At 40.5% G+C, this 17,695-nt stretch overlaps 1 protein-coding gene across 2 annotated transcripts in view; it reads left to right on the forward strand.

Annotated features, from left to right (window-relative positions):
* The window catches only part of prkg1.S (protein kinase cGMP-dependent 1 S homeolog), a 415,118-nt gene that overhangs the window by 279,435 nt on the left and 117,988 nt on the right, over positions 1-17,695 (forward strand). For both annotated transcript variants that reach the window (XM_018227316.2, XM_018227315.2), the window contains exon 4: positions 1,708-1,813. In XM_018227316.2, coding sequence (XP_018082805.1) covers positions 1,708-1,813 — 106 coding nt within the window. The remainder of the gene's footprint in view (positions 1-1,707; positions 1,814-17,695) is intronic.

Raw genomic sequence — 17,695 nt, forward strand, 5'->3', positions numbered from 1 at the left:
ACTAAACTCTATAGTTAATATAGGTATGGGTATATAGAATTTTAATTAAAAGTAGGGAGGGGTGTGTGTAGGGATGCTGGGTTTTCATTTGGAGGGGTTGAACTTGATGGACTTTGTCTTTTTTCAACCCAATTTAACTATGTAACTATGTAACTATGTAACTTACAATTCATATATTCTGCAACTCATTACTGATGTTGACTCTGGGTCACTAAGAGGGCTGATTATATAAATTAGAGTAGTGGCATTTTAGCACTATGTGCCACCTTCTTTGAAATCACATACATATGCATGCCTGCAGTTAAACATATTTACCAAATCTATTAGCTCCTTGTGTGTCTCTAGTATTCTGTATAAACCGCTATTAAAGAACCTTTAATGGTCCTTGCTGAGGAACACATGTCACAAGTAATGATGACATGACTCTCAGCTTCTGATAATGCTGGCAACGTTTTATTTAGTAGGATGTTGGGCTTATTAAAGACATTTAAAAATACATTATACTCCTGTACCCAGTGTTAGACTGGGCCTTCTAGGGGCCCCCTAGAGCGGCTCGACCTCCTAAGACCCACCAGTGAACCTGGCAGTGAAAGCCACTTTAATAACAATGCAATGTAGACAAAGCTAAATGTAAATAGCGGCAAAGACCTATGGTGGAAGTAAAAAAGAGATGATGGGAATTGTTCTTGGCTGAGATCTGCTAGGAGATTGTGACATTGACAGCCCACACTTAGACCTGGTGGTAATAAGAAAAACCTCATGGAAATTGCTTGTGACTGGGGCCCAATAGGGAAAGGACTAACCAGGAGATCCTCTAGTATTCTAAAGGGTCTTCAATCTGGCCCTGACTATCACTTCTATCAGTAATTGCCCTACCAAAATTTCCACCTCTGCCACCATATTAAGGCACTTTCTACATCTGAATGGATACATTTGCGTTCCTGTATATAAATATGTCCTGTTGGAGATGGCAGTTGGAGTTGGCAGTGATTGACTCCACTTGAGAGAATTATTTGGCTATAGGACAGATTCCTGCTGGAAACATTCTAATGCTATGATAATCAACGACTTTGGGGAACTATAATTATGCTATAGTATATATCGTAAGTAAGATGCTCAGTAAAACCTTTTTAAATGGCAACCCAAGCATCGTAATCATCAGTTGTTGCAACCTTTCATATCAATTTGTCTTTGCAGTACAGTATACAAGCCTGCTGAATGTTCTGGACTTTATGAATATAATTTACATGATAATTATGAATAATTATTATATGACGGGCACATTCATTTGCCTAGGAACAGGCATAGCCAATAAAATGACGTGGCCCCGTTTAATTGTTTGATTACTGCATTGTGATGTGTAGGTGCATGTCATTACATACGAGGCAAGGTCATCATGTGCTCAATGTTCTTCTCAGGGGACCCAATTTCAGTCACAGAAACAGCTTTGTGTCTTGGTTTACAACCAGTTATCCACCTGATTTTGATTTTAATTTGTAACTGTAAATGTTACTGTATTCTGGGTAACTAGGGTCAGACAATGTCCTAGTGGTCCCCACGTTATGACAACATTTAGTACTTTTTCTATCTAATGACAGATAGAGTGGACCCTACAGTATATGAAGAGACCCAGTGGTAACCTTCATCATTCTGGGGCCCATAGGTTAAGAATCCTAGCATTAAGTATTTTTATCCTCTTCCTTTTAGCACTTACAAATGTGAAACTCTGGGCAATCGACCGACAATGTTTCCAGACGATAATGATGCGGACGGGGCTCATCAAGCAGACGGAATACATGGAGTTTTTAAAAAGGTGGGAATTCTTATTATTTTCTTTTTCTTTTCCATAATTATTTCAATTTTATAGAAACAATAAGAGAGAGAAATGTGTTTTTTAAAGGAAAAAGTTAAACCTAAAAAAGAATATGAATAGAAATGTTGTATTTTATATGCTGAACTTACGATATCAGCCTGGGTAGTCATCAGCCTTACATCAGTAACAAACTTGTCCATAGCAGCTCACTATCTTTAAATATCTATGCACCACTGTGTGTGCAACAGAGCCCTGAACTTAATGCTTGATGTAGATATCTGAAGATGGTGAGCAAGTACTCTCTAACCAAGAATTAAAGGGCCAACCATGTGTCAATTAATGTTCTAGCACTTCCATCAAAGCCCAGCACTGTAGTCTCAAGAGAGCCCTGTTCCTAACACCTACCACAGGCATCAGAAGATGCTGAGAAAGTACTCTCTAACCATAAAGTAACGGGCCAACCTTTGCCCCATTCGTTCTCCAACACTTTCATCAATTGCCAGGTGCTCAGCCCTGTACTGTAGTCTCAACAGAGCCCTGTTCTTAACACCTACCATAGACATCAAAAGATGCTGAGCAAGTACCCGCTTACCATAAAGTAAGGGGCCAACCTTGCACCCATTAATGCTCTAGCACTTCCATCAGGCTCCAGTTGCTGAGTCCAGTACTGTAGTCACAACAGAGCCCTGCTCTTAACACCTGCCATAGACATCAGAAGATAGTGATCAAGTGCTCTCTATCTTCTGATGTCTATGGCAGGTGTTAAGAACAGGGCTCTGTTGTGACTACATTACTGGGCTCAGCAACCTTTGCCCTATTCGTTCTCCAACACTCTCATCAATTGCCAGGTGCTGAGCCCAGTACTGTAGTCTCAACAGAGCTCTGTTCTTAACACTTACCATAGGCATCAAAGGATGGAGCAAAAGTGCTATGTAACCATAAAGAAAGGGTACAACCTTGCGCCCGTTGATTCTCCAACACTTTCATCAATTGCCAGGTGCTGAGCACAGTACTGTAGTCTCAAGAGAGCTCTGTTCTTAACACCTACCATAGGCATCAGAAGATGCTGAGCAAGTACTCTCTAACCATAAAGTAAGGGGACAACCTTGCGTCCATTGATTCTCCAACACTTTCATCAATTGCCAGGTGCTCAGCCCTGTACTGTAGTCTCAACAGAGCCCTGTTCTTAACACCTACCATAGACATCAAAAGATGCTGAGCAAGTACCCGCTTACCATAAAGTAAGGGGCCAACCTTGCACCCATTAATGCTCTAGCACTTCCATCAGGCTCCAGTTGCTGAGTCCAGTACTGTAGTCACAACAGAGCCCTGCTCTTAACACCTGCCATAGACATCAGAAGATAGTGATCAAGTGCTCTCTATCTTCTGATGTCTATGGCAGGTGTTAAGAACAGGGCTCTGTTGTGACTACATTACTGGGCTCAGCAACCTTTGCCCTATTCGTTCTCCAACACTCTCATCAATTGCCAGGTGCTGAGCCCAGTACTGTAGTCTCAACAGAGCTCTGTTCTTAACACTTACCATAGGCATCAAAGGATGGAGCAAAAGTGCTATGTAACCATAAAGAAAGGGTACAACCTTGCGCCCGTTGATTCTCCAACACTTTCATCAATTGCCAGGTGCTGAGCACAGTACTGTAGTCTCAAGAGAGCTCTGTTCTTAACACCTACCATAGGCATCAGAAGATGCTGAGCAAGTACTCTCTAACCATAAAGTAAGGGGACAACCTTGCGTCCATTGATTCTCCAACACTTTCATCAATTGCCAGGTGCTCAGCCCAGTACTGTAGTCTCAACAGAGCCCTGTTCTTAACACCTACCATAGGCATCAAAAGATGCTGAGCAAGTACTCTCTAACCATAAAGTAAGGGGCCAACCTTGCACCCATTGATGCTTTAGCACTTCCTCAGGCACCAGTTGCTGAGCCCAGTACTGTAGTCACAACAGAGCCCTGTTCTTAACACCTGCCATGGACATCAGAAGATAGTGAGATAGTGCTCTGTAACCATAAAGTAAGGGGCCAACCTTGCAGGGGTCCCCAACCTTTTTAACCCGTGATTCACAGTGAGTCACATTCAAATGAAAAAAAAAAAGTTGGAGATCAACATAAGCATGCAAAATGTCAAATATTGACTATTGGTAGCTCCCATGTGGACTGGCAGCCAATAGAATGTTCTGTTTTGCAGTGTACCTGTTTTGGGCTGTTATTGACTATTGGTAGATCCTATTTGGACTGGCAGTCAATAGAATGTTCTGTTTTGCAGTGTACCTGTTTTTTTTACAACTAAAGCTTGCCTTTAAGCCAGAAATTTCAAAAGAGGCCACTGAGTGCAACATTCAAGGGGTCAGAGAGCACCATGTTGCTCACAAGCCACTGGTTAGAGATCACTGCTCCAGCACTTCTATTGGGCACCAGGTTCTGAGCCCACTACTATAGACTCAACAGAGCCCTTCTATAGGCATCAGAATATGATGAGCAAGTGCTCTTTAGCCAAGAAGTTAGGCACGAACCTCAAACCCACTGCTGTAGCACTTGCACCTGGGACTTTAATAAATCAAGCACAACAAATAGAAATCCATATAAAAATATGACTTTATTTATCCTTTTTTTAAGTTTATGCTTTTTATAATTGGACTGACTTAGGAAAGGAGTTACCATCCATGCACCCAGCGCTGCCTTTAAACGTGCCATTTCTGTGGACAGTAAATACTGGGGGTGCTTTGACGTGTTTGTCACATTTAAAGTCGGTCACAGAGGAGGATTTTTTAGAAGCAAATGACTGAAAGGCTTCTGGGATATTGTTATCCTTTCATCTGACCTTATTTAAATACTTAATATGGCTCTGTGTATAGTAAACAGCATCAACATCATGTATTTTTAGCTGCATTTTCTTTCTAAATCATATCAGTCTGGGGGGCTATGGCATTTACTAGAAGATAATCTGTGTTATTATCCCTTAATATCCCATGCTACTGTGCAGATCCAGTTTAATCTCTCTCAGTGTTAATCTGCCCCACTCATTGGTAAAACTGATCTATTTTTGTGTGGTGTAAACAAAAGAACCCTTGCCCATATGAATATGGACATATTTAATAAACATATCTAAAAGCACAATGACATATATTCTTTAGTTATAGAGTGTTGACATGTTCCACAGAGATTATACGTCATTCGCTGCCCCAGTGGGTCTAACTATCTAAGTCATTATCACAGTATTTACACACACACACTATGGGCAATTTCATCAGAAGTGATTTAGCCAGTTCAAGATAATCCTTAGCGGTTGACAGCAGAGACAGGTCAAAAGGCACCCAATGAAAGTCTCCAGTGATCACCGCTCACCGTCTTTCCCCACTATTAGCCACTTCTTCCCACACATCAACCCAATCCCCTGGATGAACAAGACCAGAGCTAGAGAAGGTAGCACATGTATTTGCCTTGGGTCCTATAAATGAGCTGGAGAGAGTGCAGAGACTAAGTGCAACTAAACTGGTTAGAGGGAGGGAAGAGTTAAATTATGAGGGGAGACTGTCAAGGTTGGGGTTGTTTTCTCTGGAAAAAAGGATCTTGCGAGGGGACATGATTAGACTTTACAAGTACATTAGAGGACATTATAGACAAATGGCAGGGGACCTTTTTATCCATAAAGTGGATCACCGTACCAGAGGCCTCCCCTTTAGACTAGAGGAAAAGAACTTTCATTTGAAGCAACGTAGGGGGTTCTTCACAGTCAGGACAGTGAGGTTGGGGAATGCACTGCCGGGTGATATTGTGATGCTGATTCAGTTAATGACTATAAGAGGGACTTGGATTATTTTTTGGACAGACATAATATCAAAGGCTATTGTGATACTAAGCTCTATAGTTAGTATAGGTATGGGTATATAGAATTTAATTAAAAGTAGGGAGGGGTGTATGTATGGATGCTGGGTTTTCATTTGGAGGGGTTGAACTTGATGGACTTTTTCTTTTTTCAACCCAATTTAATTTAACTATGTAATGCCTCCACCAATCATTGGACTCAAGACAAGTGTTTCTGCTGCCTTCCTCTAGTTCCAACTCTGGTCAAAAGGCTTAGAGCAAGTTTCCCACTGCAAGTTGCTATCAGTGTAGGGCCTTCTCTTTAATTCTCAAATGCTGAGCTCTTGTTTACCACCACCTTAGGCTAGGGCCACACAGGGGCCGAAAACCACAAACCAAAATCCGCTGGCTGATTTCTGCCCTACTCCGGCCAGTAGCCTCCTCTCTATTCCGCATTGAATCAGCTCAGCGCAAACAGACTTGGTGATGAACCATGAGTCTCTGAATTCTGAGCTGCAATCTGCCAAAGTCTTTGTGCAACAAGTCAATTCAATGAGGAAGAGAGAGAGGAGAGAGGTAGGGCAGAAATCAGCCAGAGGATTTTGACTAGTAGATTTCAGCCCCAGTGTGGCCCTAGCCTAAAGGATCGCTCTGGGTCTTCTTGTTTGTTTTTGGAATGTGAGGTAAGAAAACAGAGTACCCAGAAGGAACCTGCATTGACACAGGCAGAACATACAAACTCCTTGTCAAATGTGCCCTGGCTAGTACCAAACCTAGGCGCCCAGCATTGTATGACAGCAATACTACAACTGTACCAAAGGGCTTTGCAAGTCTTTTATTTTCACGCCAGGTAAGAAGTAGAGACCATCACAAAATTCCCCTTCTCTAATGAAGCAATGTATTTTATTGTCTCTATCCAGCTTTTTGCTAAACTGTAACTTACAGAGACTCCAACTGCACTTACACTTTCTGCATCATCTCCAGAGTTATTTTGTTCAATTTTTCTTGCCAATTTTCTCCATTTCTAAGCACACTACAATAAATATTCATGTATCAGCGTTCAATTATTAAGTGCTTCTTCTATTGCTGAAACGTGTTACTTTATATCCATTTTAAAAACACTGACCCTAAAACACAGAGATTGGATTAACCACAAGAATGGATTTGCCACTCAGCAAAATGTTTTTTTTTTAAATTTGTTTTCCAAAGGGATATTCGCATATAAACCGTTTAACCTCCAACCCCAGAGAAAGCTTTTACCCATCTCTTTGTAACATTAATATGGAGAGGATTTTCTCTTGCTGTGATACGGAAATATACATTCAGAAAGTAACCTGACTGTGTAGGCTTTTCTTTGGTTGAAATTTACGTTTTTAAAATACAGATGTTAAAATAATCATAATTTTAAATTGCTGATCCAGAAGTCAAAGGCATTATAATAATATATCCGTATAGCTTCTAAATGCTACAATATTACTTTAATAGTTCAAAAGATGAAAGGCGGCACTCCGGTAAATTAAAAAGGTGGTATATTCCAACAGGTCACTGACCCATAACACCTGACGCATTTCGGGAGTAAATCCCTTAAACATAAGCCTATGATTAAGGGAGTTACTCCTGAAACGCGTCGGGTGTTATGGGTCAGTGACCTGTTGGAATAAACCACCTTTAACTAACTGGAGTGCAGCCTTTTATCTTTTGAGCTATTATGATTCTAGTGGGGACGCTGATGGCAGAGCACCCGGACTATTTCAACGAAACAATGGAGCCTACACTAATTGGAACACACAGGGGGTGAGTTTGGAGTGGCCTTTTTTTCTTTTTTGTACTGCACAATATTACTTTAATACCAATATTTCCTCAAGTGCTCTCATGTTTCCTAGAAGAACATTGTAACATTTTAGGGAAAGAATATGTATCTGTCTGTTCCTTTCTATTCTCTGCCCTGGTGGTTTTGACTTTTGAAACAATGTTGCAGAAGCCAGACGACTAGCAGACCTATGAAGACGCATGTGAGGCTAACTTCCTGCTACGCTGTTTCAAGATGGAGAGAACAAGGAGACACAATAACAATGACATTTACAAATAACTTTAAAACAATGAAACATTTTTAATGGGTGTAAATTGGGAAGTTTCCTAGAATTACATGTTTTTTCATCATGTTCATTTTAATTCATGGATTAACTTTTCCTTTAAATCCTTTTCCTTTAAATCCTCATTTAAGTTGCCAAAATGAGCGGCTCATTACACGTATGGTCTGCTGAATTTTAAATTATATAAATATATTTTCAGCAAACAAGCAAAAAGGCCATGTTTCTCTTTCATGAAGGAGAATGGGAATGACTAAGAAGCAAGAACAACAAGCATTAGAATCTATTCATATTTATAAGGTATGAGTCAGGTTAATTTATAAATGGATAAAAGGCACTCTACATTGCACAAAGAAACAAAACAAGCTATTTGTAACTGTAATTGTTATTAGAGCAAGTGTTCGTTTATTCATTCTGTTCCCTGCTTCTCACACTTGAAGCAATGTGGCACTGGGGTAACACTTGAATTGAGGCTACTGACCCTTGGGAGATGTAGAACCAACCTGAACATAATTTAAAAAACACAAAAATAGAAATTCTATTGTACAATTACAGATACTAAGAGTCTTCTGCTCAAAATTTGCTTAAGAATATATTGTGTTTTTTGAAGAAAATTTATTGCACTCTCAAGTTTTCTGTTTTGGAACTCCATGCCCTTTATGTATCTAACACTCTGATCAATGATGTCATTGTTTTTAGCTCGGGTTACACTGGTGCCCTTATTAACCTAGAGGCTGGTTAGACATTGCTGGCCCAAAAACGAATCAGAAGCAGTCACATGTATGAGCTTCAGTTTTCTCAAATTTTCTGCACAACATGCTAATCATTCCCGAAGAAAAATTCCATAGGCACTGATCATCTGAAGTTGAACATACCCAAAGAAAAATTCCAGAGATGCTGATCATCTGAAGCTGAAAATTCCTAAATAACTATTCCACAGGCATCCATCTGAAACTGAACATTCCTAAATACCATTTCCATAGACGCAGATCAGCTGAAGTTGAACATTCCTAAAGACCATTTCCATAGGGACTGATCATCCGAAGCAAGCTGAACATAACCAAATAACAATTTCAGACATGCTGAACATTTGAAGTTGAACATTCCTAAATACTATTTCCATAGATGCTGATCAGCTGAAGTTGAAGATTCCTAAAGATCATAGCCATAGGCGCTGATCATCTGAAGCTGAACATTCCTAAATATCATTTTTATAGATGCTGATCATCTGAAGCTGAATTTTCCTAAAGACCTTTTCCGTAGGGCCTGATCATCTGAAGTTGAACATAACCAAAGAACAGTTCCAGAGATGCTGATCATCTGAAGTTGACAATCCCTAAAGATCTATTTCACAGGCATCAATCACCTGAAGCTGAACATTCCTAAACACCAATTACATAGGTGTTGATCATCTGAATTTGAACATTCCTAAAGGCCATTTCCATAGACGCTGATCATCTGAAGTTAAACATACCTAAAGACCATTTCCAAAGGCGCGGTTCATCTGAAGCTGAACATTCCTAAATTCCATTTCCATAGGCACTGATCATCTGAAGCTGAACGTACCTGAAGAACGAGTCCAGAGATGCTGATCATCTGAAGTTGACAATTCCTAAAGAACTATTCCACAGGCATCAATAATCATAGACGCTGATCATCTCAAGTTAGGTATTCCTAAAGACCATTTCGATTGGTGCTGATCATCTGAAGCTGAACATTCCTAAAGAACAATTCCAGAGATGCTGATCATCTGAAGTTGACAATTCCTAAACAACTATTCTGCAAGGCATCAATCATCTGAAGCTGAGTATTCCTAAAGAACAATTACATAGGTATTGATCATCTGAATTTGAACATTCCTAAAGGCCATTTCCATAAATGCTGATCATCTGAAGTTAAACATACCTAAAGACCATTTCCAAAGGCGCGGTTCATCTGAAGCTGAACATTCCTAAATACAATTTCCATAGGCACTGATCATCTGAAGCTGAACGTACCTGAAGAACGAGTCCAGAGATGCTGATCATCTGAAGTTGACAATTCCTAAAGAACTATTCCACTGGCATCAATAATCATAGATGCTGATCATTAGTGATGGGCGCCAGGCGCGAATTTGCGTGATTTGCGAAACGCCCGCGAAAAAATTCGCGAATTTTTCGGCGAAGTGAGTGAAACGGCGCAAATTTGCCCATCACTACTGATCACCTCAAGTTAGGTATTCCTAAAGACCATTTCGATTGGTGCTGATCATCTCAAGCTGAACATTCCTAAAGAACAAGTCAAGAGAAATTTGAGTGCATATATATATATATATATATATATATATATGCATACACACAGTATATAGGTGCCAATCACTTATACAAATGTAAACATCAATTGCAGCATTTAAAAAATGAATATTTATATTGAATATGCAGTCAAGGCCATGCTATTATGAAGTGGGTAGTGCATAACAGCTAATAATTCCCATCTCTGTGTGCTTTAGTTTTAATTCACTTTGCAGTCAGTGCACACAGAGATCTTTGAAAGATGTTATTTTGCATGTGAAAGCTAGTTTGCTGTGAAAGTTAAAGCCCTGCAAATCCAGCCATCCATGCAGAAGTGAAATGAAGTTTAATATCACAGATGTGCCAAAGGATCAGAAGGGGCCATTTGCTTACTATCAGCCGAAGACTTATTTGCTTATGTCTGTGCCAAGTACGTGCGCTTGTTGAGCAGCCTGCAAAGAGGCAAAATCCAAACTCCCTTCCTCTGTTGTTAATTATATAGGTTCATTATCTCAGCACCTGAAAATAATTATATAAGTTAATTGAAATAATAATAAGTTAATTGAAATTGTTAACCAATTCGTTTTGGGGTTTAAACACTAATAACAAAGTATTTTTTCCTCTATTGCCAAGTGGCTCCTATTTCTGGAAAGACATTTGCAATCATGTCTGTGGCTTCTAAACTTATTTAATATCATCTGGCACTTGTTTCTCTGTTTAAACACAGGGCCGGCCAGATTTCTCTTTCTATCAAAGCCGCACATGGCTATTCATGTCATAAATGTGGCCAAAACCGCTTTTCTGATTGGTCATTTTTCCACGGCACCTTTCTAATGTCTCGAATCCAACGTGTTGCTAAGTGATTCTGTCTTCCCGTGGAAACATTTTGGCTCTGAATCAGGGGCACCCAGTGTTACGTACTCAATAAACACTGTCAAACTGAGGAGCTGGGAAACTGTGCACCTGCGATAAAAATATAAATGTGCACTTGGGTGTGAAATGAGGATGTAAAAAACAAAATCAGCGGGGAAGAAATGGCTTCATATCAACTTCAAAGCAAATTTGTATTGTATTATTGGAACAAGGCAAACAAGTCCCTTTTGCTTTGATGGTAACAATATGGGAAGCAGACTCTGCCGGGGGAGACCGGGAATGTAGAGGAACCGCTAAAGTTGTAGCCAAGTATCATTTCAATAGTGTGAAAATAAAGTCATATTGTGGGAGGCTTAGTGTGATGTCCAATTTGCAGCCTCCAACTATTGAACCAAGGTACCACCATCTCTAATTTTGACCCTCGTCAGGTGTTGCCATTTGGAATCCAGGAAAGAGTGTTCCATTGCATGGCATTGATGACTTGGCAATGTCCAACTTGCAGCCTCTAATACTGAATGCAGGTCCCTTTATCTCTAATTTTGGCTCTAGTCAGTTGTTGGCATTTGGAAGTCGGCAATGAATGTTCCATGGCATGGCATGGTGATGTCCAACTTGCAGCCTCCAACTATTGAACCAAGGTCCCTTTATCTCTAATTTTGGACCTGGTCAGGTGTTGCCATTTGGAACACAGCAAAGAGTGTTCCATGGCATGACATTGATGGGTTGGCAATGTCCAACTTGCAGCCTCTAACTACTGAACACAGGTCCCTTTATCTCTAATTTTGGCCCTAGTCAGATGTTGGCATTTGGAACTCTGCAATGAGTGTTCCATGGCATGACATGGTGATGTCCAACTTGCAGCCTCTGCCGTTCTTTTTAACCCTCTGTTGGTCAGCGACAGACATCATGAATAAATTGGTTGCGCAAGGAAAATAAATGTTTGGTTGAGAAGGCACATAAATTAAACACCAAAAATGAAACACATATAAGAAGACAAGACCATTGCCATGGAGCATGGCTGACTATATAAGGGGGAACAAAAAAATTAAGCCCAGTTTAAAATAAATGTCTATTTTACCTTTACATAATTTTGTAGAACATTTTTTCTACTTCTTGTGTTAACATGATGATAATTTTGCTCATTTCCAGTAACGGGATGGTCTGGGGGTTGGCAAACCCTGCTTTGTGTTTGGAATAAAACATTTTTAAAGAAGCCAGGTGGCTTTGTTTTTTGTTCCTTAACAGAAGTTTCCGAGAGCGAGGCAATTTAGGGCCTAACAAGTATGATAAATGGAAGTGTCTGTCAGGAAACAGCTTGTTAAACAATAGCGGGAGGCAGATCCGTACAGTGTGTGACACAGAGCACAGCTGGCGGCCCGTAATACGGCATTTTTATGCCAATATCAAAGGCATTAAATGTTCTTTTCTTTTACTATTCAACGCTGGAAGGTCGGCGGGTATTCCGAAGAAATAACATAGCCGATAAATCTTTACACTCCCTGACTGGGAAACACATAGGGAACTTTTTGCATTCCAGCTGTTACAGAAAGGCACCTACCATCAACCCCAGCTAACAGAGTAACCACAACCATGCTGGGAGTTGCAGTTTACTATTGGACCATTATTTGTCATGTCAGACAACAGTACTGCAGCTACAGGGGCAGGCGTTTGAGTATTAATAAAATGGGAGAACTCACTGAAATTAGGAGGAACCCGGGTAAATGCTCAATGATCACTTAGAGAAGTGTTTGTCTAATGGTATTCTAAGGTTGTTGGGAGTTGCATGTTTCTGCACCAGTTAAAATTTCCAGGGTCAGGTTTGTCAGGTCTATTAATAAGTAATATTTATTGTTGATACACTATGGAACTTTGTTGACTGCGAATGTATAAATAAATAAATGATATTTTATGTGTGTGTTTCCAGGTTCATAAACAAACAAATCAAATGCTTTAGGGAAACATTTTTATGCCTGACTGGTCAAGCTCAGGAACAATCCCAAATGATTTGTATATATATATATATAGATATATAAAACACAAAAGCCATGAATATCTTGTAAATTATATCCTTATAAAAGGTGAGTTCTGATGTCATCAGTTATGAACAATTTATTCGCCCATCACTACTGTCTACTTTACATGCTATAGTGATGTTCGAGTTTTTCTGACCCAACCCCACCTATTTATATACCTGCACCCGTCTCGCCCCCCAGTGATGTCACCAAAGGGGTGGGGGATTCTGGCTTGCGAGTTTCTTAAAAGCAGCACGTGCGGTGGAAGTGGAGCACTAGGAGGTCACAGGCTAAAATTTAACCCGCACCTGCCCACAACCCGCAAATTTTGTTCTTCGGCTTTGGGTCGGCCTGCACATCAATAACATGCTCCACCTAGTGGCTAAATGTAGAAATGAGATATTGGGTTGGAAGAAATAATTGAATCAAAGTCACTTTAAAGGGATACTGTCATGGGAAAACGTGGTTTTTTCAAAACACATCAATTAATAGTGCTGCTCCAGCAGAATTCTGCACTGAAATCCAATTCTCAAAAGAGCAAATCAGAGCACAAGTCACATGACTGGGTGCAGCTGGGAAACTGACAATATGTCTAGCCCCATGTCAGATTTCAAAATTGAATATACAAAAAAAATTGTTTGCTCTTTTCAAAAAGAGATTTTCAGTGCAAAATTCTGCTGGAGCAGCACTATTTACTGATGCGTTTTGAAAAAATGTTTTCCCATCACAGCATCCCTTTAACCACTAGAAATAAAAGTATTCTCTGAAATAACCACAAACATGATGGTGTCCCTTTCAGCTGTTGCTGATACAGTAAAGCCTCAGTCTACTCTGTATAATAAACTCCATTAATATTTACCCTGCAGCGGCAGTCGGAAGCCTGTGATATATTTCCGTAAGACAAGTACCTGCAGCAGAGCAGGCAAAGCCACTAGACTATTGAAATATACAAATGCTTGAAAACAAGGTCTCGGCAAGCGGTGACCCCACAACCTTATATCCTTCGTAAGGAAATTAAAGGGTAAACTAAGAACTGCCAGGGGATGCTGGGAGCTGTAATACAATGATATCTCAGAGAACCCTGCCCTGCGAGGTGATAAAACCCAATGATTTACAGAAACAAAAGTTGCCTGAAGAAGTTTTCTTCCCAAACTGCATAATGATCATCTTTGCTTGTTGCCTAGCAACAGCCTCCCGTTGAGCCATAGAGCTGCAATTCTGGGAAATTTAACCTTAAAGCCTCTGGTGTCGCATTCTTAACACTTAAGTCAGTTTTTTTTTTTTTGAAAAACAATTTGAAGTGATTTTCAGTGAAGCTTGCGCTATAAACCCATCCCGCCCCTGCGCCATTAGGTGTTTTATTGGACCCCTGGGTCACGTACGGCAGCGGCTCCCACTCAGATATATAATTGTACGGCACAAGTAAACACCGTATTTTACCGTAATTGCCTCTATTTGTTCAAGTCCTTTGCTGCATTCACAGTCACATGACACAGACGACGCAGTCTGCCCCAAATCTTACAAACAGCAGGTAGTGGCGCTTCATTGCTCCGACTGGAAGCAGCAGAAATAAGTGTTTCAATTGCTGGATATTTTCCTTCATGGTCTAAAAGCAGAACTAAACCCCCCTAAAGTGAAAAGCCCCTTCCACTACCCTCCATAGTGCCCCTCCCTTCTTCCTCATTGCATAGCGAATAAGTGAAAAATTTGCCCCTAATTGTGCAATTCACAATTGTGCAGAGTAGAGAAGCGGAGCTCGAGGACGTCATCTCCCGCATGTTCAGTTTTCTTTGGGTTCTATTAGGGGGTTCAGTATCAGTACTCCTTTAAAGTTATTGGAAAGAAAAGCTAAACCTTAAAGTTGCTCCACCCCATCATAGTACCCGGTAACTCAGGGAACAGATTTAAAACTTAACTTTTACTAGTAAATTACATTAAAATCATGAGTCCAGGAGAACATATAAAATAAAGAGATAAAGAGCCTGAAATTAGGTTAAGCGATGTATGCAAGCCGTGAGATAGATATTAGGCTGATTCGTTAGGTCCGCAGTGGAGCGCTACAGTAATAACGTAGTGGCAATAAAGACAATTGTCTCGTAGTCTATAGAAAATGGGTATTCAACCCAACTGGTCCAACTTGGCATAGGCTCACGTATGAACCCCAATTAGTCCGCCACCCCTTCACCCTCACTTTAACCCTCAGGCGTACCCTCCCACTTCCATAGAAGGAGATGGTTGAATTGGGTGGTATCAAAAGTTGACCCACTATTGAATTATTAAGAACGAGTTGTGGTACTCTCAGTAGGCTCACATTCTTTACACATCACACTCCTTTAAAGTTATATCGTATGATGTACAGAGCTGGCAGGTTTCCTTTGTAATGGACTGGGCCAGCAAAACCTCAACCTGCCCCAACCTTGACCATCAAAACCTCAACCCGCCCTCGACCCTAACCAGCAAAACCAAAACCTGGCCCCTCACCCTAACCAGCAAAACCTTAACCCGCCTCTCACCCTAACCAGAAAAACCTCAACCCGCCCCTCACCCTAACCAGCAAAACCTCAACCCGCCCCTCACCCTAACCAGCAAAACCTCAACCCGCCTCCGACCCTAACCAGCAAAACCTCAACCCGCCCCTGACCCTAACCAGAAAAACCTCAACCCGCCCCCAACCCTACCCACCAAAACCTCAACCCACACTCAACCCTAACCCGCAAAGCTCAACCCACAGCCGAACCTAACCAGCAAAGCCTCAACCCGCAGGTGGTCAACCCGAACATCTCTATTCCATTGATATTTTCAACTTCAGTTACTGTGTTAATGGGAAGAATTGCTAAAGATTGCATTTCCACTATACCATCACTCTTATATATAGAGGTATTGGACCTGTTATCTAGAATGTTTGGGACCCAGGGTTTTCCGGATAAGGGATCTTTTTTCGTAATTTGGATCAACATACATTGTGTGCTAAACTTAAAATAAACCCAATAAGGTTGTTTTGCCACCAATATGGATCTGTGTCGCTTAGTGACCATTAAGTACAAGATGCTGTTTTATTATTACTGAAAAAAAGGAAATCATTTTGAAAAAAATAGAATTAGTGGTTAAACTGGACTCTGTAACAGATGCCTTTCTCAAAATCCAGAGCTATAATATAATACTTTGCTGGATAGTGGATCCTATACTTGTTTAGTTATTACAATAGCCTCCTTGTATGAAGCCAACAAATGGCATGACTAATTGAAAACACCCAGAATCCTACTAGGTAAGTGCGGTGAGTGTTAGATAAAATAGCAGATAGCACTGACATATGCTGTAGCACCCGGTTTCTCAAGCCTCAGGATCCACAAGTATAGTCATTTTATTGAAGCAGCAACACCGTGCTTCATAAAAAATATGTTTATTTAGTCCATTAAATACAGACCACCGACAGACCAACACCTTATGCGTTTCGGGTGTTACCGCTCCTTCTCTAAATCGTGTACAAATGTCAACCCTAAAGCTGCCGTCACCTTCAGCTGTTGGTTTCAGTATTCCCTGGATTGATTGATACTGGAACTGTGGGAAAATGCTGCATTAGTGATAAAAAAGTGGCAAACTGCATGCTAAGCTGACAATCTAATGTTTTTGGAATGTGGTAGGAAACCCTCCCAGACACAAGGAGAACATACAAATTTCTTGCCCTGGCTGGAATCAAACCCAAGACCTCAGGACTGCAAGCTTCCCTCCCACTTCTAATAAGCCCCACCCCATCACAGAATTCTACCCTGCAAGATATTTCTGCATTTTCCTATCACTGGAGGAAACAAATCCATCAAAGCACTTTTCTATGTGCATGAACGTTTCTAGGTACAGTTGCCCTTTTATTTTTATTGCTTTCATTATGATCCATTGAGTTTACTGAAAGATCTAATAAAAACCATATGAGGAGCTGGGCGAGCGCTTATGAAATGATATATATATTATAAATGGGGTTTTATAGGCACATAAAGCCCGGCACACAAGTGTAAATAGCTTTACGGGGAAATCTCTCCCTTTTCTCAGGCGATCGCATTCTTAGAAGACAGAGACCAAAATGAAACATAAAATATAAATTCAACAAAACTGCAGAAAAAAATCTGAAAAGAGCCTAAAAAATATACATTTTAATTCCAGCCACTGCATGTTCTCCCCGTGTCTGTGTGGGTTTCCGCCACTATTCCAAAAACAAAAAAGGCTAATTGGCTCCTAATTAAACTGATCCGTATGTGTGTGAATGTAATAGGAGCCTTAGATTGTAAGCTCACTGGTGCAGGGAATCATGTGCATGTAGTATCATCTCTGTACAGTGCTGTTGAATACGTTGACATTCTATGAATCATGGATAATAATTATAATAATAATATTAGGTAAAACTGGGTTCATCTTTAGATTCTTTAGGGAGGCTATCAAGGTTCTACTCAGGTTCATGCATGAACACCCTGTCTCCCTGAGCATCATTGCATTTGTCCAGTCTGCTCTGATTAAACGTGCCTATAGTATACCTCCGTTATACCTCCCAACATTTGCGGTAAATTGTTTATGGTCCACGTCCATTTCATGGCCACACCCCCCAAATGTCCATTTTACAAAATTTGGCAGGTTATGGAAAGTTTAAACACATTTCTGGGCGCTTTAGTGCCATGTTTTTCTAATGAAGGTGAAATTGCCCTTTAAGCTGTCTCAGTTCTCCCAAGAGACTTGTTTATATTAAATAACTACAATTGTATCTAAGTGCAGGTGCTGAGTGTTCTGGGCTGTCTGACAAAAAGCCTCTCATTTGAATTGATTTTCAGA

Source organism: Xenopus laevis, chromosome 7S (assembly GCF_017654675.1).
Source record: "Xenopus laevis strain J_2021 chromosome 7S, Xenopus_laevis_v10.1, whole genome shotgun sequence".
NCBI lineage: Eukaryota > Metazoa > Chordata > Amphibia > Anura > Pipidae > Xenopus > Xenopus laevis.